Below are 26,928 nucleotides of genomic sequence, written 5' to 3'. Positions count from 1 at the left end.
CCTTTCTGTCTAGTATTCTTTTTTTCTGTCTACTACTGGTATTCTTTCTGTCTAGTATTCACTTGTCACTTGAATAGCGAATCAACATGTGGTTGAGTTGTTAGGTGGACAGTGGTATCCCCAACCCACCAGGGTTGATTTATTTCAGGATTTTCGGCGATGCGCTTTCAGTGGGAGGAGACGTTTCCGTCGACGACGAGGCGCCTATGGTGACTTCGTAAATCTTAAAATGATATGCCGGCTCAGTCTCTCGGAGGTGCTCATAGGAGTAGGGTGTGCGTGTGTGCGTTCATAAGGGTGAGTGTATGCGCGTGTATATGAGTGCTTATGTCTGTACTGATGCTAACAAAAACTTGGCACTTGAATATGACTAAGTTAAAAATGCTTAACTCCATTTGTGATTTGTTTGTCCGTTAGATTTAAAATAAACATAAAGTAGACCTCACTTTTCGATGCTTCTTTTGAACTAAAATTTACCAAATGCTAGACAGCGGCTGTGTGCGATTCATCTTACCCAAGCGGCTGTAACGAGACACTTTTTCTAGAGTCCACTAGTAAAAGGGTCCGTGCGTTGCAACCAAAAAAACAAAAATCATAATTTCAAAGGCCATGACAACACTCTTTCGCATCACCGATAACATTTTGATGAATATTTTGTTCAATTTAATTAACATTTTTTAATACACGAACTTTTATAAAAATCATGAACATTTTTTTTATTTCCTAACATTGCTTTTCAAAATTGCAAACATTTTTGTAATATGTGAACATTTTAAGAAAAAATACAAATATTTTCTTAATCCACAAATATTTTATGATTTATTGAACATTTTACTTGAAAATCTCTTTCTTAAAATTTTTGAAACTTTTTTGAAGTACCAAATTATTTATAGGAGAAAAAACGAAAATGGAAAATAAAAAATAAAAAAGATATTTAAAAACAGGCCGCCCGCACATGGCCAGCCCAAATGGGTACGCTGTGTCTTCTCCTAGAATGCAGAGCGCAGTATAGGGGTCCCTACTCCTTGGGCCGGCCTAGGCGAGGGATTCCTTGTGTGGAACGTTTTTTGTCACTTATAGGTACCATCAGTGGGTAATATTTTGCAACTTTAGGAGCAATTTATGTGACGTACCGCGAGAAGCGCTAATGACTTTATTATTAGGTATAGATATAGATAGGGTGAGTTGTTGGTTGTCAGTTTCATAAAAGAACTCTTCTTAAATATGATTTTACGGGGTGTCCATATAATTTAGGGGTGGTTGACACGATGAGCTGGTTTTGCAGTCCCATAAAAATATTTCCATATAATCTGGTTTTCCCATTTATCTTCAAATTAATGTGTAAATGGCATATGCATGTCAATTCTATCAAATAGTAATTCATCTACAAGGCAAAATCACACAATTCCTGTGGTTGGATGATTAGAGGGACAGTGGTATCCCCAGCCCATCAGGATTGAAGTCCTGGTGCTCGAATTATTCCTGAATTAATTTCAGGTTTTCCGATGATAGGCTTTCAGTGGGAGGAGACGTTTCCGTCGATGACGAGGCGCCTACGGTGACGTCGTAAATCTCAAAATGGTATGTCGGCTCAGTCGAAGGTGCTCATAGAGGTAGGGTGTGCATGTGTGCGTTCATAGGGGTGCGCGTATGCGCATATGTATGAGCGCTTGCGTTTGTACCGTGTTTAAAAAAGGAGGAATTCTTTGATACGTAAAAAAATTGGATGAGAGAATCATTAAACACCTTGGGAACAAAAGAAAACAATGGTCGACCGACAATGAGAGGAAGGTCCGGTGAAGCAACAATGATCACACACGGGAGGAGGTTGGCTGAAGCGGGGAGGGGGACGGGCGGCTGCCGACGATGAGAGGAAGCCGACTGGCATGGGGTGGCACAAGCAGCGGCTGTTGGTCGTCGGCCGTTGAGAGGCAGGAGTCGGGCCACCGCAGGGACGCGCTGATCAGCGACACTCGGTGGGGGGACAGCCCCGGGCGGCGGCACGACGTAGATGGCCGACGGCATGAGGAGACGGGCGTGCGCGGGAGCTGATTTTTCAGCAGTTGACTCCCGCCACGTTTAGGGAAAATTATACAGGAAGCTCATTCTCCCTTGGGGAGTTGGGCTGATTATAGGGTGTTTCATAAATTTTTTTTCAGGTTGATGATTTATGAGAACTGCTGGAGCATGTTTTTCGGCCCAACTCCCCTTAAATTAGAAAAAAAAAATTACGGGGTAGGGCAACTGTTGGTGATGATCTTAGTTCATATTAGCCTTTTCTTTAGATTACGTGTAACATAGTAAACTTGAATTTCTTGAACAAATTACACACTAGCTTACACAATAACATACTGAACTAAAATTGCTTTAACAAACTGCCGCTCTATTCATCATAAGTAAAGTGAACGAATTGATGCAGCATATACTTCCTTTACAAGATACCTCAAGGACTCTCTCAGAAGACTTGTAGCTAAAGCGACATTGATGATAGCCGAGAGCCCATTTTGAAGGCATGGACACAGTTCCTATAATAGAAAAAGTGTGTGCATTAAGTGGACAACAGGTTACATAACATATATTAGCATCTAAGTTGCTTTGTGTTCTTCTCATGGCCAATTGGACATGGATGTAGTCACGAAGAAGAAGCAAGATGTTGTCTTAGTCACTCTTATACATGTCATGATTGTTCGTAGAATAAAAAAACTCCAGGCACGATAACATAGCAAATATCCAGACATGAACACCCTATTGTGACACTAAAATTTTGCACAACATCATTGCTCAAGATACAAAGCTCTCTTTAAATGCCTTGAATCTCGAACCATAGATGAATTGAGAGACAAATATTTTGTTAAACATGTACAATAACATTAACTAGATTGCAAATTAATCATAATAGAATTAGATATTCCAAATGAGAGAAACATGTTCTCATACAAGGCAGGTATATGCAACTTCACTGTATATAGTATGTACAAGATTAAAATTTGACAAACATATTTTACGTTTTAGAATTTCAAGAGTGTGAACACTAGATATCAATACTGGAAGAGATGTTATGAGAAAAAAATACCAATCGCATGAGACAAGGATGCCACCACTTGGGCCGGTGTATCAAATGGCCCAAAAGTAATGATAGGATAAGCAGATAGGGCAGCAAACTTTATAGTAGATTCTTGTCTCAAGTCAATCTGTAATAGAATACGGTTGTTGGTTAAAGAAACGCCCATCAGCTCAATGAAAACATACATCTCCTATATATGTAGGATGTACCTAGCTATGACTATAAGGTGCAATACTGAAGAAATAGCCAATGGAATTGGACCGTGTTAGCTACTATTATATAGAAAAATATTATCACAAACAACAAATTTCATATGTTTCGTGATCGAGAATTACTTAAACAATTGATCTTCTAGACGGGTGTGTTGGAAAAGTTAAATAAAGTTACTACCTCACAACGGCGTGTGGTATCAGCTAGGACACCGAGGCTCTTTCCATCTGGGAGGATGGACAACACCCAAGGGTGTGATTGATATAGTGAAGTGGTTCCTGACCCGTATCCCCATGCATCTGTGTTCCAGGTGAAAACCTAATGGAGATCAAAGAGAGATACAATAAGAGGTCAATCAAATATTAGCTAAGAAATTAGCAACATAAAACATAACAACATATATCATGCTTACTCGTTTCCCGGTTCGTTCAAGTGGGCCACTTGCTTCTCCTGTGCCGTAGAAAGATGTCCCATAAGGAAGCTGCTAAGGATATATATTGATGTAAGCCTATGTAAACTTAGTTTTTGAGCCACATTATTTGTTAAAGATGTAGAGACAAAAACCCAAATAACAATTTTAGGGCAGTAGACCGATCAAGGTTAAGGCAACACTACTAGTGTTTATTGACTTTATCATCTTTAAAAATCATTATAATGCAAAACAAAGTAACGGGACTACATTACATTGAATGTTCACAATGTGGTCGGAGAATGATAAAACATTTATGATGTAATATTCTTTCAGTGATTACCACATAGGCCCAACTTTGTTGTCGTAATTGAGACACCTAGATATTAAAGGGTGTTGATGGTTAGGGATTGTGATGAAATATAAGTGTGGAGTGTGTGCGGGGGCCTTGTAAGGTTGTCGTACACCGACAAAGTTCAGGTTCGGTCACATGTTAAGGTCAACCTACTGATATGTGAAAGTGCACCTAGAATTTCTAATGGGTTATGATTGATTAATGATGTGATAAATACAAGACTAATGTTTTTATTGAGATATTTCAGATTTAGTCCATGTGTTAGTTAAAAAGAATCAATGGTGACCCCTAAAAACGAGAAACATGAAGACAAGTTGTAGTTACAAATTATTATAGGCTTGTAGTGGAACAATTTCCACATCGAGTCTTTTGAACAATCGTACTATAAAGAGGGGCACTTGCACTTAAATTAAGGATGATCACATTGCCAAACATGCAATATATCCCTCAAACTTTCCAATGAAAAATTCCCGGTTCTCCATATTGCATACATCTCTGAAACTATCATACCAATCGGCACATACCTATAATCCTAGTAAGAATAGAGCTAGTGAGAAATCCTAAGAACCAATCGGCACATACCTCTAATCCTAGTGAGAACAGAGCTGGTGAGAAATCCTAAGTGTATATCTGGAACTATCGAGTTTGGTTCCTATAACTACTGGACTCTTGTTTGGTTCAGACAATGTTGTATTAAGGGTGATACCTCCGGATGGATGGTGTCCAATATCTCTGATTCTGAAAGGGTTGTTGCAGAGCAGTTCCAATATCGGTCCAAAACATCCGAGTGGTATTGGTGTAGAACATGGGCTTAGATGTTTCCAGTCTGTCCATTTCACGTGGTGCCCTTTTAGATCTGGAACTTCTAAGAGAAACTAGTCTTGTACTACCGAGTGATGTATCTTTGTCATAGAAAGAGACATGCAGTTGTTGTATGAAACCTTGAGTGTTCATGTTCGGTACCATCATGCTAACCGTGGTTCTAGAGGTCTCTGGACCGCTTAGTATCTCAGGGTGTTACTGCTATTCTTTCGGGAGCCATTTTCCTGCCGGACCATTCAAGGTTTGAACATGTATGAAACTTTTGGGGACGTTGCTTTTTTCGTCCAACGGTCAGATTGAGGCCTGCCTATATAATCAAACCCCACCGCTTGAGAGGGTGAGGCTTTTGAGACCCTTGGCAGACAGGGAACACATTCAATTCACTGTGCTCACTCTCTTTGCTCCACTCCATCCTTGCGTGGATTCCTTGAGCACGCGCGCGCGAGAGAGAGAGCGAGAGAGAGAGAGAGAGAGAGAGAGAGAGAGAGAGATCTATGGTTCTTCTCTCTAATGAGGGCTCAAACCAAGTGACTTGTAAAGGTTCTGGTTACTTTAGAGGATGTGTGCCTTCTATATGGTTAGGATCACTTGAAAAACCCAGCAGTTTGCGAAGTTAAGAAGATCACCTACTTCGTGCCAAGATCTACCCTGTGTGACCCTTAATGCAATCCAAGAAAGCAAAAACAAGTGTACCCCACAAAAAAATGATTTCCGCCCAGCAGCTAGCAATCAAAGATGGTCCGTCCCACCTGGTGGCGGTTCGCGTATCGCTCCGTCGATTGCGGAGGCGATTAGGGTTTCGGACGTACTTCCTCACCCATAGCTCTCGTTTGTGATCGATCGCCATCTCCCTGACCTTGATCGATTTTGTTCGTCTGTCGCATCCAAGCGAGCCTCGTCGTAACCCCTCCACCAAAACCTTCTGTGTGCTCCCTAGGGCGCACGGTCGTAAGACACCAAAACCCTAGGAGGTGCCCGGCAGCGGCCATTGGCCGACAGGAGGTAGATGGAGGGAGTAGCAGGGATGTTGAGGAGTCTCAAGCTGTCGGAGGAAGAGAGGAAAGGGGTCAAGATCCGACTGGGGGGAAAGGAGAAAGGGAAGGGATCGGAGTTTCAGGCGGTGGGGAGAGTGGTGTCCGAGAAGCCGGCTCATCCAGATGCGATCTGCCTCTCCTTGGGGCGGATCTGGTGCCCGATAAAAGGAATTGACTGCAAGGAGGCGGGGGATAACAGGTTTGTGTTCACATTCAAACAGGAGTCTGGTAAGCGGAAGGCACTTGAGGACGGGCCATGGATGTTTGATAAGGATCTTGTTGTGGTGGAGGACTATGATCCAAGCAAGAGAATAGAGGACTATGACTTCAATGACATCCCTATATGGGTGAGAATCTTCAGTCTCCCTCTCGGTATGATGAATGAAGCCACAGCGGAGGAAATAGGCAACATCATTGGGCGATTTGTTGAAGTGGATGCTGGTGCGGATGGGAGAGCAATTGGCAAATTCTTACGGGTGAAAATCAGGATGAACATAGAGAAGCCAATCATGAGAGGGTTTACCCTAGATGATGAGGATGAGAAGGAACCACAGAAGAGAAAGAAGGATATGAGTATTCATGGGAAGGAGGGAGAGGAGGAAGAAGGTCTCTGGTGCCGCTTCGAATATGAGTTCTTGCCTGACTTTTGTTACACATGCGGCTTCATCGGACACGTGGCCAAGGAGTGCTCTATCAAGATGAAGAAAGGTGAGGACCCTCAATTTGGCCCTTGGCTTAGAGCAGATATGGGGAAGAGGAGGTTTGCACATGAGGAAGACCGCAGTTGTAAGGGAAGGGGAGGTAGTGCAGGAGGTTTTCGGCAGTATGGGTATAGCCGTGCGGGAGGAAGATCGGGGAGTGGGAGTGGCAGCGACAGCTTATCTTGGAGGAAGGAGGGCGCTCGGGAGGGAGATGGGAAAGGAGGCAAAGCTGAGGGGGAAGAGGAAGTCACGAGTCCTGCAAAGTTGTTGACCAGCAACCCTGCACATGGTGGAAAACCGAGGAGGTTGAATATGAATGAGGCTGCTGCATAGGTTCCGATCACATGTGATAACACGCCCCAGGGGAAAGAGGTGGCCTTACTTGAGCAGCATGCCAATCTGAGGGAGAAATCACAGGTGTCGCTCCCTAAGGAGAAAGTGGAGGCAAAGGAGAAGGGTCTAGTAACACAGCCACGGGCGGCCACTGAGGGCAGGATGGAGGTGGGCGGAAAACAAAACCATAAAAAGGGGGGACGTTCCACCGGCTTCCCAGGAAGAATGAAAGTAACAGGGCGAAGGGCATAGCAGCGAGCTTGTACTGGGACAGAAGAGATGTCATGAGAAGGACGAGGTAGGGGTGGAGGAGGAAGCGAAGAGAGGGAAGCTGATGGAAGGGGGAGTGGTTGTGAGCGGATGCAAGGAGGGAACAACAAACAACAATAATAATGTTGACAAGATATCGGCCGGGCTGTCCGAGCAGCCCCGCCGGGCACAATAAAAATCATCAGTTGGAACTGCCGGGGGCTCGGGAACGGCCCGGCAGTTCAATCTCTCCTCGAGTTGGGGAGGGCGGAGGATCCCGATGTGCTGTTTTTGGCGGAAACGAGGCTCACAGAGAAGGAGTTGGATCGATTCCGGTGGAAGTTAGGGCTCGCTAACTTATCCGCCTGGAACCCGGTGGGTCGTAGCCGGGGAGTTGCAATGTTCTGGTGGCGGGGACTCGATATTTCACTTCGTTCGTATGGGAGGATACATGTTGACGTAGACGTGAAGGAAGAGGATGGCTCAATATGGCGGTTGACAGGTGTTTATGGGGAGTCGGCTACAGAAAGGAAAAAAGAAACATGGAGAACCCTACGACTTCTCAAGCAGCAACATCAGCAGGATCGACCGTGGCTATGCCTTGGAGATTTTAACGAAATCCTGTCTGGTATAGAGAAGGTGGGTGGAGCAGATCGTTCTCAGGGCATGATGGATGGGTTCCGGGAGGTGTTGGAGTTTTGTGAACTTGATGATTTGGGTTTCGAGGGTGACATCTTTACGTGGAGGAACCATAGCAAGGAGCTGAGTACATACTGTTGGAAATATGCCCTAGAGGCAATAATAAAAGTATTATTATTATATTTCCTTGTTCATGATAATTGTCTTTTATTCATGCTATAACTGTATTATCCGGAAATCGTAATACACGTGTGAATACATAGACCACAATATGTCCCTAGTGAGCCTCTAGTTGACTAGCTCGTTGTGATCAACAGATAGTCATGGTTTCCTGGCTATGGACATTGGATGTCGTTGATAACGGGATCACATCATTAGGAGAATGATGTGATGGACAAGACCCAATCCTAAGACTAGCACAAAAGATCGTGTAGTTCATTTGCTAGAGCTTTGCCAATGTCAAGTATCTCTTCCTTCGACCATGAGAGCGTGTAACTCCTGGATACCGTAGGAGTGCTTTGGGTGTATCAAACGTCACAACGTAACTGGGTGACTATAAAGGTGCACTACAGGTATCTCCGAAAGTATCTATTGTTTTATGCGGATCGAGACTGGGATTTGTCACTCCGTGTAAACGGAGAGGTATCTCTGGGCCCACTCGGTAGGACATCATCATATGTGCAATGTGACCAAGGAGTTGATCACGGGATGATGTGTTACGGAATGAGTAAAGTGACTTGCCGGTAACGAGATTGAACAAGGTATTGGATACCGACGATCGAATCTCGGGCAAGTAACATACCGATAGACAAAGGGAATTGAATACGGGATTGATTAAGTCCTTGACATCGTGGTTCATCCGATGAGATCATCGTGGAACATGTGGGAGCCATCATGGGTATCCAGATCCCGCTGTTGGTTATTGACCGGAGAACGTCTCGGTCATGTCTACATGTCTCCCGAACCCGTAGGGTCTACACACTTAAGGTTCGATGACGCTAGGGTTATAAAGGAAGTTTGTATGTGATTACCGAATGTTGTTCGGAGTCCCGGATGAGATCCCGGACGTCACGAGGAGTTCCGGAATGGTCCGGAGGTAAAGATTTATATATGGGAAGTCCTATTTTGGCCACCGGAAAATGTTCGGGATTTTTCGGTATTGTACCGGGAAGGTTCTAGAAGGTTCCGGAGTGGGGCCCACCTGCATGGGGGGACCCACATGGACGTGGGTAGTGGGGGCAAGGCCCCACACCCCTGGTCAAGGCGCACCAAGATCCCCCCTTAGAAGGAATAAGATCATATCGCGAAGGGATAAGATCAAGATCCCTAAAAAGGGGGGATAACTGTTGGGGAACGTAGCAGAAATTCAAAAATTTTCCTACGTAACACCAAGATCTATCTATGGAGAGACCAGCAACGAGTAGAAGGAGAGAGTGCATCTACATACCCTTGTAGATCGCTAAGCGGAAGCGTTCAAGTGAACGGGGTTGATGGAGTCGTACTCGTCGTGATTCAGATCACCGATGATCAAGTGCCGAACGGACGGCACCTCCGCGTTCAACACACGTACAGCTCGACGATGTCTCCCACGCCTTGATCCAGCAAGGAGAGAGGGAGAGGTTGAGGAAGACTCCATCCAACAGCAGCACAACGGCGTGGTGGTGGTGGAGGAGCGTGGCAATCCTGCAGGGCTTCGCCGAGCACCTACGGGAGAGGAGATGTGTCACGGGAGGGAGAGGGAGGCAACCAAAGGCCTTAGGTCTGATTGCTCCTCCTTTTCCCCACTATATATAGGGCCAAGGGAGAGGGGGAGGGCGCAGCCTTGCCCCCTCCTCCAAGGAAGGGGTGCGGCTAAGGATGGGGAGGAGTCCATCCTCCCCAAGGCACCTCGGAGGTGCCTTCCCCCTTTAGGACTCTTCCCTTTTTCCTTTATCTTGGCGCATGGGCCTCTAGGGGCTGGTGCCCTTGGCCCATGTAGGCCAAGGCACACCCCCTACAGCCCATGTGGCCCCCCGGGGCAGGTGGCCCCACCCGGTGGGCCCCCGGGACCCTTCCGGTGGTCCCGGTACAATACCGATGACCCCGAAACTTGTCCCGATGGCCGAAACAGGACTTCCTATATATAAATCTTTACCTCCGGACCATTCCGGAACTCCTCGTGACGTCCGGGATCTCATCCGGGACTCCGAACAACATTCGGTAACCACATACAAGCTTCCTTTATAACCCTAACGTCATCGAACCTTAAGTGTGTAGACCCTACGGGTTCGGGAGACATGCAGACATGACCGAGACGTTCTCCGGTCAATAACCAACAGCGGGATCTGGATACCCATGATGGCTCCCACATGTTCCACGATGATCTCATCGGATGAACCACGATGTCAAGGACTCAATCGATCCCGTATTCAATTCCCTTTGTCTATCGGTATGTTACTTGCCCGAGATTCGATCGTCGGTATACCGATACCTTGTTCAATCTCTTTACCGGCAAGTCTCTTTACTCGTTTCGTAACACATCATCCCGTGATCAACTCCTTGGTCACATTGCGCATATGATGATGTCCTACCGAGTGGGCCCAGAGATACCTCTCCGTTTACAGGGAGTGACAAATCCCAGTCTCGATCCGCATAAAACAATAGATACTTTCGGAGATACCTGTAGTGCACCTTTATAGTCACCCAGTTACGTTGTGACGTTTGATACACCCAAAGCACTCCTACGGTATCCAGGAGTTATACGATCTCATGGTCAAAGGAAGAGATACTTGACATTCGCAAAGCTCTAGCAAATGAACTACTCGATCTTTTGTGCTAGTCTTAGGATTGGGTCTTGTCCATCACATCATTCTCCTAATGATGTGATCCCGTTATCAACGACATCCAATGTCCATAGCCAGGAAACCATGACTATCTGTTGATCACAACGAGCTAGTCAACTAGAGGCTCACTAGGGACATATTGTGGTCTATATATTCACACGTGTATTACGATTTCCGGATAATACAGTTATAGCATGAATAAAAGACAATTATCATGAACAAGGAAATATAATAATAATACTTTTATTATTGCCTCTAGGGCATATTTCCAACAGTCTCCCACTTGCACTAGAGTCAATAATCTAGTTCACATCGCCATGTGATTAACACTCACAGGTCACATCACCATGTGACTAATACCCAAGAGTTTACTAGAGTCAGTAGTCTAGTTCACATCACTATGTGATTAACACTCAATGAGTTTTATGTTTGATCATGTTTCTTGTGAGAGAGGTTTTAGTCAACGGGTCTGAACCTTTCAGATCCGTGTGTGCTTTACAAATCTCTATGTCATCTCCTAGATGCAGCTACCACGTTCTATTTGGATCTATTCCAAATAACTGTTCTACTTGGAGCTATTCTAAATTGTTGCTCCATTATATGTATCCGGTCTCTCTACTCAGAGCTATCCGGATAGGTGTCAAGCTTGCATCGTCGTAACCTTTACGACGAACTCTTTTACCACCTCCATAATCGAGAAAATTCCTTAGTCCACTAGTTACTAAGGATAACTTTGACCGCTGTCCTGTGAGCCATTCTTGGATTACTCTTGTACCCCTTGACTGACTCATGGAAAGGCACACTTCAGGTGTGGTACACAGCATAGCATACTGAAGAGCCTACGTCTTAAGCATAGGGGACGACCTTCGTCCTTTCTCTCTATTCTGCCGTGGTCGAGCTTTAAGTCTTAATTCGTACCTTACAACTCAGGCAAGAACTCCTTCTTTGACTGGTCCATCTTGAACACCTTCAAGATCATGTCAAGGTATGTGCTCATTTGAAAGTATTATTAAGCATTTTGATCTATCCTTATAGATCTTGATGCTCAATGTTCAAGTAGCTTAATCCAGGTTTTCTATTGAAAAACACCTTTCAAATAACCCTATATGCTTTCTAGAAATTCTACATCATTTCTGATCATCAATATGTCAACAACATATACTCATCAGAAATTCTATAGTGCTCCCACTCACTTCTTTGGAAATACAAGTTTCTCATAAACTTTGTACAAACCCAAAATCTTTGATCATCATCAAAGCATACATTCCAACTCCGAGATGCTCACTCCAGTCCTTAGAAGGATTGCTGGAGCTTTGCATACTTATTAGCATCTTTCGGGATTGACAAAACCTTCCGGTTGTATCACATACAACCTTTCCTCAAGAAAATCATCGAGGAAACAATGTTTTGACATCCTATCTACAAGATTTCATAAATAATGCAGTAATCGCTAATATAATTCCAACAGACTCTTAGCATCGCTACGAGTGAGAAAATCTCATCGTAGTCAACTCCTTGAACTTGTCGGAAAACATCTTAACGACAAGTCGAGCTTTCTTAATGGTGACATTTACCATCATTGTCCGTCTTCCTTTTGAAATCCATCTGTACTAATACATGGATCCTCTCTCGGATTTTATGGCCTCGAGCCATTTATTGGAATCCGGGCCCACCATCGCTTCTCCATAGCTCGTAGGTTCATTGTTGTCTAGCAACATGACCTTCAAGACAGGATCACCGTACCACTCTGAAGTAGTACGCGTCCTTGTCATCCCACGAGGTTTGGTAGTGACTTGATCCGAAGTTTCATGATCAATATCATAAGCTTCCACTTCAATTGGTGTACGTGCCATAGGAATAACTTCATGTGCCCTGCTACATACTTGTTGAAGTGACGGTTCAATAACCTCATCAAGTCTCCACCATCCTCCCACTCAATTCTTTCGAGAGAAACTTTTCCTCGAGAAAGGACCCGATTCTAGAAACAATCCCTTATTGCTTTCGAATCTGAGACAGGAGGTATACCCAACTGTTTTGGGTGTCCTATGAAGATGCATTTATCCGCTTTGGGTTTGAGCTTATCAGCCTGAAACTTTTTCACATAAGCATCGCAGCCCCAAACTTTTAAGAAACGACAACTTAGGTTTCTCTAAACCATAATTCATACGGTGTCATCTCAACGGAATTACGTGGTGCCCTATTAAAGTGAATGTGGTTGTCTCTAATGCCTAACCCATGAACGATAGTGGTAATTCGATAAGAGAAATCATGGTACGCATCATATCCAATAGGGTGCAACTATGATGTTCGGACACACCATCACACTATGGTATTCCAGGCGGTATTAATTGTGAAACAATTACCACAATGTCTTAATTGTGTGCCAAAACTCGTAACTCAGATATTCATCTCTATGATCATATCATAGACATTTTATCCTCTTGTCACAATGATCTTCTACTTCACTCTGAAATTACTTGAACCATTCAATAATTCAGACTTGTGTTTCATCAAGTAAATATTCTTAACATCTACTCGAATCATCTGTGAAGTAAGAACATAACGATATTCACTGCATGCCTCAGCACTTATTGGACTGCACACATCAAAATGTGTTACTTCCAACAAGTTGCTATCTTGTTCCATCTTACTGAAAACGAGGCTTTTCAGTCATCTTGCCCATGTGGTATGATTTGCATATCTCAAGTGATTCAAAATCAAGTGAGTCCAAACGATCCATTTGCATGGAGTTTCTTCATGCATATACACCAATTAGACATGGTTCGCATGTCTCAAACTTTTCAAAACGAGTGAGTCCAAAGATCCATCAACATGGAGCTTCTTCATGCGTTTTATACCATTATGACTTACATGGCAGTGCCACAAGTAAGTGGTACTATCATTACTATCTTATATCTTTTGGCATGAAAATGTGTATCACTACGATCGAGATTCAATAAACCATTCCTTTAGGTGCATGACCATCGAAGGTATTATTCAAATAAATAGAGTAACCATTATTCTCCTTAAATGAATAACCGTATTGCGATAGACACAATCCAATCATGTCTATGCTCAACGCAAACACCAAATGATAATTATTCTGGTTTAATACTAATCTTGATGGTGCGATGTTTGATCACATCAAACTTGGAAACACTTCCAACACATATCGTCAGCTCACCTTTAGCTAGTCTCCGTTTTATTCCGTAGCTTTTATTTCGAGTTACTAACACTTAGCAACCGAACCGGTATCTAATACCCTGGTGCTACTAGGAGTACTAGTAAAGTACACATTAACATAATGTATATCCAATATACTTCTATCGACCTTGCCAGCCTTCTCATCTACCAAGTATCCAGGGTAATCCTGCTCCAGTGGTTGTTCCCCTTATCACAGAAGCACTTAGTCTCGGGTTTGGGTTCAACCTCGGGTTTCTTCACTGGAGAAGCAGCTGATTTGCCGTTTCATGAAGTATCCCTTCTTGCCCTTGCCCTTCTTGAAACTAGTGGTTTCACCAACCATCAACAATTGATGCTCCTTCTTGATTTCTACTTTCGCGATGTCAAACAACGCGAATACCTCAAGGATCATCATCTCTATCCTTGATATGTTATAGTTCATCACGAAGCTCTAGCAGCTTGGTGGCAATGACTTTGGGGAAACATCACTATCTCATCTGGAAGATCAACTCCCACTCGATTCAAGTGATTGTTGCACTCAGACAATCTGAGCACAAGCTCAACGATTGAGCTTTTCTCCCTTAGTTTGCAGGCTAAGAAAATCGTCGGAGGTCTTATACCTCTTGACGTGGGCACGAGCCTGAAATCCTAATTTCAGCCCTCGAAACATCTCATATGTTCCGCGACGTTTCGAAAAACGTCTTTGGTGCCTCTACTTAAATCATTTAACTGAACTATCACGTAGTTATCAAAACGTGTATGTCCGATGTTCGCAACATCCACAAACGACGTTTGGGGTTCAGCACACTAAGCAGTGCATTAAGGACATAAGCTTTCTACTGATCGCATAATCGCTACTATCAACTTTCAACTATATTTTCTCTAGGAACATATCTAAACAGTAGAACTAAAGCGCGAGCTACGACATAATTTGCAAAAGGTCTTTTGACTATGTTCAGGATAATTAAGTTCATCTTATGAACTCCCACTCAGATAGACATCCCTCTAGTCATCTAAGTGATTACATGATCCGAGTCAAACTAGGTCGTGTCCGATCATCACGTGAGACGGACTAGTCATCATCGGTGAACATCTTCATGTTGATCGTATCTTCTATACGACTTATGCTCGACCTTTCGGTCTCCGTGTTCCGAGGCCATGTCTGTACATGCTAGGCTCGTCAAGTTAACCCTAAGTGTTTTCGCTGTGTAAAACTGTCTTACACCCGTTGTATGTGAACGTAAGAATCTATCACACCCGATCATCACGTGGTGCTTCGAAACGACGAACTGTAGCAACGGTGCACAGTTAGGGGAGAACACTTCTTGAAATTTTAATGAGGGATCATCTTATTTACTACCGTCGTTCTAAGCAAATAAGATGCATAAACATAATAAACATCACATGCAATTATATAGTTGTGACATGATATGGCCAATATCATATAGCTCCATTGATCTCCATCTTCGGGGCTCCATGATCATCTTGTCACCGGCATGACACCATGATCTCCATCATCATGATCTCCATCATCGTGTCTTCATGAAGTTGTCACGCCAACGACTACTTCTACTTCTATGACTAACGCGTTTAGCAATAAAGTAAAGTAGTTTACATGGCGTTCTTCAATGACACGCAGGTCATACAAAAAAAAATAAAGACAACTCCTATGGCTCCTGCCGGTTGTCATACTCATCGACATGCAAGTCATGAATCCTATTACAAGAACATGATCAATCTCATACATCACATATATCATTCATCACATCCTTTGGCCATATCACATCACATAGCATACCCTGCAAAAACAAGTTAGACGTCCTCTAATTGTTGTTGCATGTTTTACGTGGCTGCTATGGGTTTCTAGCAAGAACGTTTCTTACCTACGCATGAACCACAACGTGATATGCCAATTGCTATTTACCCTTCATAAGGACCCTTTTCATCGAATCCGATCCGACTAAAGTGGGAGAGACAGACACCCGCCAGCCACCTTATGCAACTAGTGCATGTTTGTCGGTGGAACCGGTCTCACGTAAGCGTACGTGTAAGGTTGGTCCGGGCCGCTTCATCCCACGATGCCGCCGAATCAAGATAAGACTAGTAACGGCAAGCATATTGAACAATATCGACGCCCACAACTACTTTGTGTTCTACTCGTGCAAAGAATCTACGCAATAGACCTAGCTCATGATGCCACTGTTGGGGAACGTAGCAGAAATTCAAAAAATTTCCTACGTAACACCAAGATCTATCTATGGAGAGACCAGCAACGAGTAGAAGGAGAGAGTGCATCTACATACCCTTGTAGATCGCTAAGCGGAAGCGTTCAAGTGAACGGGGTTGATGGAGTCGTACTCGTCGTGATTCAGATCACCGATGATCAAGTGCCGAACGGACGGCACCTCCGCGTTCAACACACGTACAGCTCGACGATGTCTCCCACGCCTTGATCCAGCAAGGAGAGAGGGAGAGGTTGAGGAAGACTCCATCCAACAGCAGCACAACGGCGTGGTGGTGGTGGAGGAGCGTGGCAATCCTGCAGGGCTTCGCCGAGCACCTACGGGAGAGGAGATGTGTCACGGGAGGGAGAGGGAGGCAACCAAAGGCCTTAGGTCTGATTGCTCCTCCTTTTCCCCACTATATATAGGGCCAAGGGAGAGGGGGAGGGCGCAGCCTTGCCCCCTCCTCCAAGGAAGGGGTGCGGCTAAGGATGGGGAGGAGTCCATCCTCCCCAAGGCACCTCGGAGGTGCCTTCCCCCTTTAGGACTCTTCCCTTTTTCCTTTATCTTGGCGCATGGGCCTCTAGGGGCTGGTGCCCTTGGCCCATGTAGGCCAAGGCACACCCCCTACAGCCCATGTGGCCCCCCGGGGCAGGTGGCCCCACCCGGTGGGCCCCCGGGACCCTTCCGGTGGTCCCGGTACAATACCGATGACCCCGAAACTTGTCCCGATGGCCGAAACAGGACTTCCTATATATAAATCTTTACCTCCGGACCATTCCGGAACTCCTCGTGACGTCCGGGATCTCATCCGGGACTCCGAACAACATTCGGTAACCACATACAAGCTTCCTTTATAACCCTAACGTCATCGAACCTTAAGTGTGTAGACCCTACGGGTTCGGGAGACATGCAGACATGACCGAGACGTTCTCCGGTCAATAACCAACAGCGGGATCTGGATACCCATGATGGCTCCCACATGTTCCACGATGATCTCATCGGATGAACCACGATGTCAAGGACTCAATCGATCCCGTATTCAATTCCCTTTGTCTATCGGTATGTTACTTGCCCGAGATTCGATCGTCGGTATACCGATACCTTGTTCAATCTCTTTACCGGCAAGTCTCTTTACTCGTTTCGTAACACATCATCCCGTGATCAACTCCTTGGTCACATTGCGCATATGATGATGTCCTACCGAGTGGGCCCAGAGATACCTCTCCGTTTACAGGGAGTGACAAATCCCAGTCTCGATCCGCATAAAACAATAGATACTTTCGGAGATACCTGTAGTGCACCTTTATAGTCACCCAGTTACGTTGTGACGTTTGATACACCCAAAGCACTCCTACGGTATCCAGGAGTTATACGATCTCATGGTCAAAGGAAGAGATACTTGACATTCGCAAAGCTCTAGCAAATGAACTACTCGATCTTTTGTGCTAGTCTTAGGATTGGGTCTTGTCCATCACATCATTCTCCTAATGATGTGATCCCGTTATCAACGACATCCAATGTCCATAGCCAGGAAACCATGACTATCTGTTGATCACAACGAGCTAGTCAACTAGAGGCTCACTAGGGACATATTGTGGTCTATATATTCACACGTGTATTACGATTTCCGGATAATACAGTTATAGCATGAATAAAAGACAATTATCATGAACAAGGAAATATAATAATAATACTTTTATTATTGCCTCTAGGGCATATTTCCAACAGTCTCCCACTTGCACTAGAGTCAATAATCTAGTTCACATCGCCATGTGATTAACACTCACAGGTCACATCGTCATGTGACTAATACCCAAGAGTTTACTAGAGTCAGTAGTCTAGTTCACATCACTATGTGATTAACACTCAATGAGTTTTATGTTTGATCATGTTTCTTGTGAGAGAGGTTTTAGTCAACGGGTCTGAACCTTTCAGATCCGTGTGTGCTTTACAAATCTCTATGTCATCTCCTAGATGCAGCTACCACGTTCTATTTGGATCTATTCCAAATAACTGTTCTACTTGGAGCTATTCTAAATTGTTGCTCCATTATACGTATCCGGTATCTCTACTCAGAGCAATCCGGATAGGTGTCAAGCTTGCATCGACGTAACCCTTTACGACGAACTCTTTTACCACCTCCATAATCGAGAAAATTCCTTAGTCCACTAGTTACTAAGGATAACTTTGACCGCTGTCCTGTGAGCCATTCTTGGATCACTCTTGTACCCCTTGACTGACTCATGGCAAGGCACACTTCAGGTGCGGTACACAGCATAGCATACTGAAGAGCCTACGTCTTAAGCATAGGGGATGACCTTCGTCCTTTCTCTCTATTCTGCCGTGGTCGAGCTTTAAGTCTTAACTTCGTACCTTACAACTCAGGCAAGAACTCCTTCTTTGACTGGTCCATCTTGAACACCTTCAAGATCATGTCAAGGTATGTGCTCATTTGAAAGTACCATTAAGCGTTTTGATCTATCCTTATAGATCTTGATGCTCAATGCTCAAGTAGCTTAATCCAGGCTTTCCATTGAAAAACACTTTCAAAATAACCCTATATGCTTTCCAGAAATTCTACGTCATTTCTGATCAACAATATGTCAACAACATATACTCATCAGAAATTCTATAGTGCTCCCACTCACTTCTTTGGAAATACGAGTTTCTCATAAACTTTGTACAAACCCAAAATCTTTGATCATCTCATCAAAGCATACATTCCAACTCCGAGATGCTTACTCCAGTCCTTAGAAGGATTGCTGGAGCTTTGCATATTTATTAGCATCTTTCAGGATTGACAAAACCTTCCGGTTGTATCACATACAACCTTTCCTCAAAAACCGTCGAGGAAACAATGTTTTGACATCCTATCTGCAAGATTTCATAAATAAAGCAGTAATCGCTAATATAATTCCTGTTGGAAATATGCCCTAGAGGCAATAATAAATTGATTATTATTATATTTCCTTGTTCATGATAATCGTTTATTATCCATGCTAGAATTGTATTGATAGGAAACTCAGATACATGTGTGGATACATAGACAACACCATGTCCCTAGTAAGCCTCTAGTTGACTAGCTCGTTAATCAATAGATGGTTACGGTTTCCTGACCATGGACATTGGATGTCGTTGATAACGGGATCACATCATTAGGAGAATGATGTGATGGACAAGACCCAATCCTAAGCCTAGCACAAGATCATGTAGTTCGTATGCTAAAGCTTTTCTAATGTCAAGTATCATTTCCTTAGACCATGAGATTGTGCAACTCCCGGATACCGTAGGAGTGCTTTGGGTGTGCCAAACGTCACAACGTAACTGGGTGGCTATAAAGGTACACTACGGGTATCTCTAAAAGTGTCTGTTGGGTTGGCACGAATCGAGATTGGGATTTTGTCACTCCGTGTAAACGAAGAGGTATCTCTGGGCCCACTCGGTAGGACATCATCATAATGTGCACAATGTGACCAAGGGGTTGATCATGGGATGATGTGTTACGGAACGAGTAAAGAGACTTGCCGGTAACGAGATTGAACAAGGTATCGGTATACCGACGATCGAATCTCGGGCAAGTACCATACCGCTAGACAAAGGGAATTGTATACGGGATCGATTGAGTCCTTGACATCGTGGTTCATCCGATGAGATCATCGTGGAACATGTGGGAGCCAACATGGGTATCCAGATCCCGCTGTTGGTTATTGACCGGAGAACGTCTCGGTCATGTCTGCATGTCTCCCGAACCCGTAGGGTCTACACACTTAAGGTTCGATGACGCTAGGGTTATAAAGGAAGCTTGTATGTGGTTACCGAATGTTGTTCGGAGTCCCGGATGAGATCCCGGACGTCACGAGGAGTTCCGGAATGGTCCGGAGGTAAAGATTTATATATAGGAAGTCCTGTTTCGGCCATCGGGACAAGTTTCGGGGTCATCGGTATTGTACCGGGACCACCGGGTGGGGCCACCTGCCCCGGGGGGCCACATGGGCTGTAGGGGGTGCGCCTTGGCCTACATGGGTCAAGGGCACCAGCCCCTAGAGGCCCATGCGCCAAGATAAAGGAAAAAGGGGAGAGTCCTAAAGGGGGAAGGCACCTCCGAGGTGCCTTGGGGAGGATGGACTCCTCCCCATCCTTAGCCGCACCCCTTCCTTGGAGGAGGGGGCAAGGCTGCGCCCTCCCCCTCTCCCTTGGCCCTATATATAGTGGGGAAAAGGAGGAGCAATCAGACCTAAGGCCTTTGGTTGCCTCCCTCTCCCTCCCGTGACACATCTCCTCTCCCGTAGGTGCTCGGCGAAGCCCTGCAGGATTGCCACGCTCCTCCACCACCACCACGCCGTTGTGCTGCTGTTGGATGGAGTCTTCCTCAACCTCTCCCTCTCTCCTTGCTGGATCAAGGCGTGGGAGACATCGTCGAGCTGTACGTGTGTTGAACGCGGAGGTGCCGTCCGTTCGGCACTTGATCATCGGTGATCTGAATCACGACGAGTACGACTCCATCAACCCCGTTCACTTGAACGCTTCCGCTTAGCGATCTACAAGGGTATGTAGATGCACTCTCTCCTTCTACTCGTTGCTGGTCTCTCCATAGATAGATCTTGGTGTTACGTAGGAAATTTTTTGAATTTCTGCTACGTTCCCCAACAGTGGCATCATGAGCTAGGTCTATTGCGTAGATTCTTTGCACGAGTAGAACACAAAGTAGTTGTGGGCGTCGATATTGTTCAATATGCTTGCCGTTACTAGTCTTATCTTGATTCGGCGGCATCGTGGGATGAAGCGGCCCGGACCAACCTTACACGTACGCTTACGTGAGACCGGTTCCACCGACAAACATGCACTAGTTGCATAAGGTGGCTGGCGGGTGTCTGTCTCTCCCACTTTAGTCGGATCGGATTCGATGAAAAGGGTCCTTATGAAGGGTAAATAGCAATTGGCATATCACGTTGTGGTTCATGCGTAGGTAAGAAACGTTCTTGCTAGAAACCCATAGCAGCCACGTAAAACATGCAAACAACAATTAGAGGACGTCTAACTTGTTTTTGCAGGGTATGCTATGTGACGTGATATGGCCAAAAAGGATGTGATGAATGATATATGTGATGTATGAGATTGATCATGTTCTTGTAATAGGAATCACGACTTGCATGTCGATGAGTATGACAACCGGCAGGAGCCATAGGAGTTGTCTTTATTTATTTGTGACCTGCGTGTCAACTTAAACGTCATGTAATTACTTTACTTTATTGCTAACCATTAGCCATAGTAGTAGAAGTAATAGTTGGCGAGGCAACTTCATGAAGACACGATGATGGAGATCATGGTGTCATGCCGGTGACGATGATGATCATGGAGCCCCGAAGATGGAGATCAAAAGGAGCAAAGTGATGATGGCCATATCATGTCACTATTTGATTGCATGTGATGTTTATCATGTTTATACATCTTATTTGCTTAGAACGACGGTAGTAAATAAGATGATCCCTTACAACAATTTCAAGAAGTGTTCTCCCCTAACTGTGCACCGTTGCGACAGTTCGTGTTTCGAAGCACCACGTGATGATCGGGTGTTAGATTCTAACGTTCACATACAATGGGTGTAAGACAGATTTGCACACGCGAAACACTTAGGGTTAACTTGACGAGCCTAGCATGTACAGACATGGCCTCGGAACACGGAGACCGAAAGGTCGAGCATGAGTCGTATAGAAGATACGATCAACATGAAGATGTTCACCGATGATGACTAGTCCGTCTCACGTGATGATCGGACACGGCCTAGTTTGACTCGGATCATGTAATCACTTAGATGACTAGAGGGATGTCTATCTGAGTGGGAGTTCATAAGATGAACTTAATTATCCTGAACATAGTCAAAAGGATTTTGCAAATTATGTCGTAGCTCACGCTATAGTTCTACTGTTTAGATATGTTCCTAGAGAAAAATTAGTTGAAAGTTGATAGTAGCAATTATGCGGACTAGGTCCGTAAACTGAGGATTGTCCTCATTGCTTCATAGAAGGCTTATGTCCTTAATGCACCGCTCAGTGTGCTGAACCTCGAACGTTGTCTGTGGTTGTTGCGAACATCTGACATACACGTTTTGATAACTACGTGATAGTTCAGTTAAACGGTTTAGAGTTGAGGCACCAAAGACGTTTTTGAAACATCGCGAAACATATGAGATGTTTTGAGGGCTGAAATTGGGATTTCAGGCTCGTGCCCATGTCAAGAGGTATAAGACCTCCGATGACTTTCTTAACCTGCAAACTAAGGAGAAAAGCTCAATTGTTGAGCTTGTGCTCAGATTGTCTGAGTACAACAATCATTTGAATCAAGTGGGAGTTGATCTTCCAGATGAAATAGTGATGGTTCTCCAAAGTCATTACCACCAAGCTGCTAGAGCTTCGTGATGAACTATGATATATCAGGGACATATATGATGATCCTTGAGATATTCGCGATGTTTGACACCGCGAAAGTAGAAATCAAGAAGGAGCATCAATTGTTGATGGTTGGTGAAACCACTAGTTTCAAGAAGGGCAAGGGCGATAAGGGATACTTCATGAAACGGCAAATCAGCTACTGCACCAATGAAGAAACCCGAGGTTGAACCCAAACCCGAGACTAAGTGCTTCTGTGATAAGGGGAACAACCACTGGAGCAGAATTACCCTAGATACTTGGTAGATAAGAAGGCTGGCAAAGTCGATAGAAGTATATTGGATATACATTATGTTAATGTGTACTTTACTAGTACTCCTAGTAGCACCAGGGTATTAAGATACCGGTTCAGTTGCTAAGTGTTAGTAACTCGAAATAAAAGCTACGGAATAAAAGGAGACTAGCTAAAGGTGAGCTGACGATATGTGTTGGAAGTGTTTCCAAGTTTGATGTGATCAAACATCGCACGCTCCCTCTACCATCAAGATTAGTATTAAACCTAAATAATTGTCATTTGGTGTTTGCGTTGAGCATAGACATGATTGGATTATGTCTATCGCAATACGGTTATTCATTTAAGGAGAATAATGGTTACTCTATTTATTTGAATAATACCTTCAATGGTCTTGCACCTAAAGGAATGGTTTATTGAATCTCGATCGTAGTGATACACATTTTCATGCCAAAAGATATAAGATAGTAATGATAGTACCACTTACTTGTGGCACTGCCATGTAAGTCATAATGGTATAAAACGCATGAAGAAGCTCCATGTTGATGGATCTTTGGACTCACTCGTTTTTTGAAAAGTTTGAGACATGCGAACCATGTCTATTGGTGTATACGCATGAAGAAACTCCATGCAGATGGATCGTTTGGACTCACTTGATTTTGAATCACTTGAGATATGCAAATCATACCACATGGGCAAGATGACTGAAAAGCCTCGTTTTCAGTAAGATGGAACAAGATAGCAACTTGTTGGAAGTAACACATTTTGATGTGTGCAGTCCAATGAGTGCTGAGGAATGCAGTGAATATCGTTATGTTCTTACTTCACAGATGATTCGAGTAGATGTTGAGAATATTTACTTGATGAAACACAAGTCTGAATTATTGAATGGTTCAAGTAATTTCAGAGTGAAGTAGAAGATCATTGTGACAAGAGGATAAAATATCTATGATATGATCATAGAGATGAATATCTGAGTTACGAGTTTTGGCACACAATTAAGACATTGTGGAAATTGTTCTACAATTAATACCGCCTGGAACACCATAGTGTGATGGTGTGTCCGAACATCATAGTTGCACCCTATTGGATATGGTGCACCCCATGATGTCTCTTATCGAATTACCACTATCGTTCATGGGTTAGGCATTAGAGACAACCGCACTCACTTTAAAAAGGGCACCACGTAATTCGGTTGAGATGACACTGTGGTTTAGAGAAACCTAAGTTGTCATTTCTTAAAGGTTTGGGGCTGCGACGCTTATATGAAAAAGTTTCAGGTTGATAAGCTCAAACCCAAAGCGGATAAAATGCATCTTCATAGGACACCCAAAAACAGTTGGGTATACCTCCTAATTCAGATCCGAAAGCAATAGGGATTGTTTCTTGAATCGGGTCCTTTCTCGAGGAAAGGTTTCTCTCGAAAGAATTGAGTGGGAGGATGGTGGAGACTTGATGAGGTTATTGAACCGTCACTTCAACAAGTGTGTAGCAGGACACAGGAAGTTGTTCCTGTGGCACCTACACCAATTGAAGTAGAAGCTTATGATAGTGATCATGAAACTTCGGATCAAGTCACTACCGTACCTCGTAGGGTGACAAGGATGCGTACTACTTCAGAGTGGTACAGTAATCCTGTCTTGAAGGTCATGTTGCTAGACAACAATGAACCTACGAGCTATGGAGAAGCGATGGTGGGCCCAAATTCCGACAAATGGTTAGAAACCATGAAATCCGAGATAGGATCCATGTATCAGAACAAAGCATAGACTTTGGCAGAACGGCTCGATGGTCGTAAGGCTAATGAGTACAGATGGATTTCAAAAGGAAGACGGACAATGATGGTAAATGTCACCATTAAGAAAGCTCAACTTGTCGTTAAGATGTTTTCCGACAAGTTCAAGGAGTTGACTACGATGAGATTTTCTCACTCGTAGCGATGCTAAGAGTCTGTTGGAATTATATTAGCGATTACTGCATTATTTGTGAAATCTTGCAGATAGGATGTCAAAACATTGTTTCCTCGACGATTTTAATGAGGAAAGGTTGTATGTGATACAACCGGAAGGTTTTGTCAATCCCGAAAGATGCTAATAAGTATGCAAAGCTCCAGCAATCCTTCTAAGGACTGGAGTGAGCATCTCGGAGTTGGAATGAATGCTTTGATGATGATCAAAAATTTTGGGTTTGTACAAAGTTTATGAGAAACTTGTATTTCCAAAGAAGTGAGTGGGAGCACTATAGAATTTCTGATGAGTATATGTTGTTGACATATTGTTGATCAGAAATGACGTAGAATTTTTGGAAAGCATATAGGGTTATTTTGAAAGTGTTTTTCAATGGAAAGCCTGGATTAAGCTACTTGAACATTGAGCATCAAGATCTATAAGGATAGATCAAAATGCTTAATAATACTTTCAAATGAGCACATACCTTGACATGATCTTGAAGGTGTTCAAGATGGACCAGTCAAAGAAGGAGTTCTTGCCTGAGTTGTAAGGTACGAAGTTAAGACTTAAAGCTCGACCACGGCAGAATAGAGAGAAAGGACGAAGGTCGTCCCCTATGCTTAAGACGTAGGCTCTTCAGTATGCTATGCTGTGTACCGCACCTGAAGTGTGCCTTGCCATGAGTCAGTCAAGGGGTACAAGAGTGATCCAAGAATGGCTCACAGGAGAGCGGTCAAAGTTATCCTTAGTAACTAGTGGACTAAGGAATTTTCTCGATTATGGAGGTGGTAAAAGAGTTCGTCGTAAAGGTTACGACGATGCAAGCTTGACACCTATCCGGGTAGCTCTGAGTAGAGAGACCGGATACATATAATGGAGCAATAATTTAGAATAGCTCCAAGTAGAACAGTTGTTTGGAATAGCTCCAAATAGAGCGTGGTAGCTGCATCTAGGAGATGACATAGAGATTTGTAAAGCACACACGGATCTGAAAGGTTCAGACCCTTTGACTAAAACCTCTCTCACAAGCAACATGATCAAACATAAAACTCATTGAGTGTTAATCACATAGTGATGTGAACTAGACTACTGACTCTAGTAAACTCTTGGGTATTAGTCACATGGCGATGTGACCTGTGAGTGTTAATCACATGGCGATGTGAACTAGATTATTGACTCTAGTGCAAGTGGGAGACTGTTGGAAATATGCCCTAGAGGCAATAATAAAAGTATTATTATTATATTTCCTTGTTCATGATAATTGTCTTTTATTCATGCTATAACTGTATTATCCGGAAATCGTAATACACGTGTGAATACATAGACCACAATATGTCCCTAGTGAGCCTTTAGTTGACTAGCTCGTTGTGATCAACAGATAGTCATGGTTTCCTGGCTATGGACATTGGATGTCGTTGATAACGGGATCACATCATTAGGAGAATGATGTGATGGACAAGACCCAATCCTAAGACTAGCACAAAAGATCGTGTAGTTCATTTGCTAGAGCTTTGCCAATGTCAAGTATCTCTTCCTTCGACCATGAGAGCGTGTAACTCCTGGATACCGTAGGAGTGCTTTGGGTGTATCAAACGTCACAACGTAACTGGGTGACTATAAAGGTGCACTACAGGTATCTCCGAAAGTATCTATTGTTTTATGCGGATCGAGACTGGGATTTGTCGCTCCGTGTAAACGGAGAGGTATCTCTGGGCCCACTCGGTAGGACATCATCATATGTGCAATGTGACCAAGGAGTTGATCACGGGATGATGTGTTACGGAACGAGTAAAGTGACTTGCCGGTAACGAGATTGAACAAGGTATTGGATACCGACGATCGAATCTCGGGCAAGTAACATACCGATAGACAAAGGGAATTGAATACGGGATTGATTAAGTCCTTGACATCGTGGTTCATCCGATGAGATCATCGTGGAACATGTGGGAGCCATCATGGGTATCCAGATCCCGCTGTTGGTTATTGACCGGAGAACGTCTCGGTCATGTCTACATGTCTCCCGAACCCGTAGGGTCTACACACTTAAGGTTCGATGACGCTAGGGTTATAAAGAAAGTTTGTATGTGGTTACCGAATGTTGTTCGGAGTCCCGGATGAGATCCCGGACGTCACGAGGAGTTCCGGAATGGTCCGGAGGTAAAGATTTATATATGGGAAGTCCTATTTTGGCCACCGGAAAATGTTCGGGATTTTTCGGTATTGTACCGGGAAGGTTCTAGAAGGTTCCGGAGTGG

General features: G+C 44.0%; 1 protein-coding gene across 1 annotated transcript in view; it reads right to left on the bottom strand.

Moving 5' to 3' along the window:
* The window catches only part of LOC119330990 (alpha-glucosidase 2-like), a 42,654-nt gene that overhangs the window by 8,791 nt on the left and 6,935 nt on the right, over nt 1-26,928 (bottom strand). The window contains exons 2-5 of the mRNA XM_037604143.1: nt 3,687-3,755; nt 3,455-3,592; nt 3,074-3,191; nt 2,443-2,525 (exon numbers count right to left, since the gene is read on the bottom strand). Coding sequence (XP_037460040.1) covers nt 2,443-2,525; nt 3,074-3,191; nt 3,455-3,592; nt 3,687-3,755 — 408 coding nt within the window. The remainder of the gene's footprint in view (nt 1-2,442; nt 2,526-3,073; nt 3,192-3,454; nt 3,593-3,686; nt 3,756-26,928) is intronic.

The sequence above is a fragment of the Triticum dicoccoides genome, chromosome 7A, assembly GCF_002162155.2.
Source record: "Triticum dicoccoides isolate Atlit2015 ecotype Zavitan chromosome 7A, WEW_v2.0, whole genome shotgun sequence".
Lineage (NCBI taxonomy): Eukaryota > Viridiplantae > Streptophyta > Magnoliopsida > Poales > Poaceae > Triticum > Triticum dicoccoides.
Note: the sequence above shows the minus strand (reverse complement) of the source record. Positions and strands in the feature narration are given on the sequence as shown.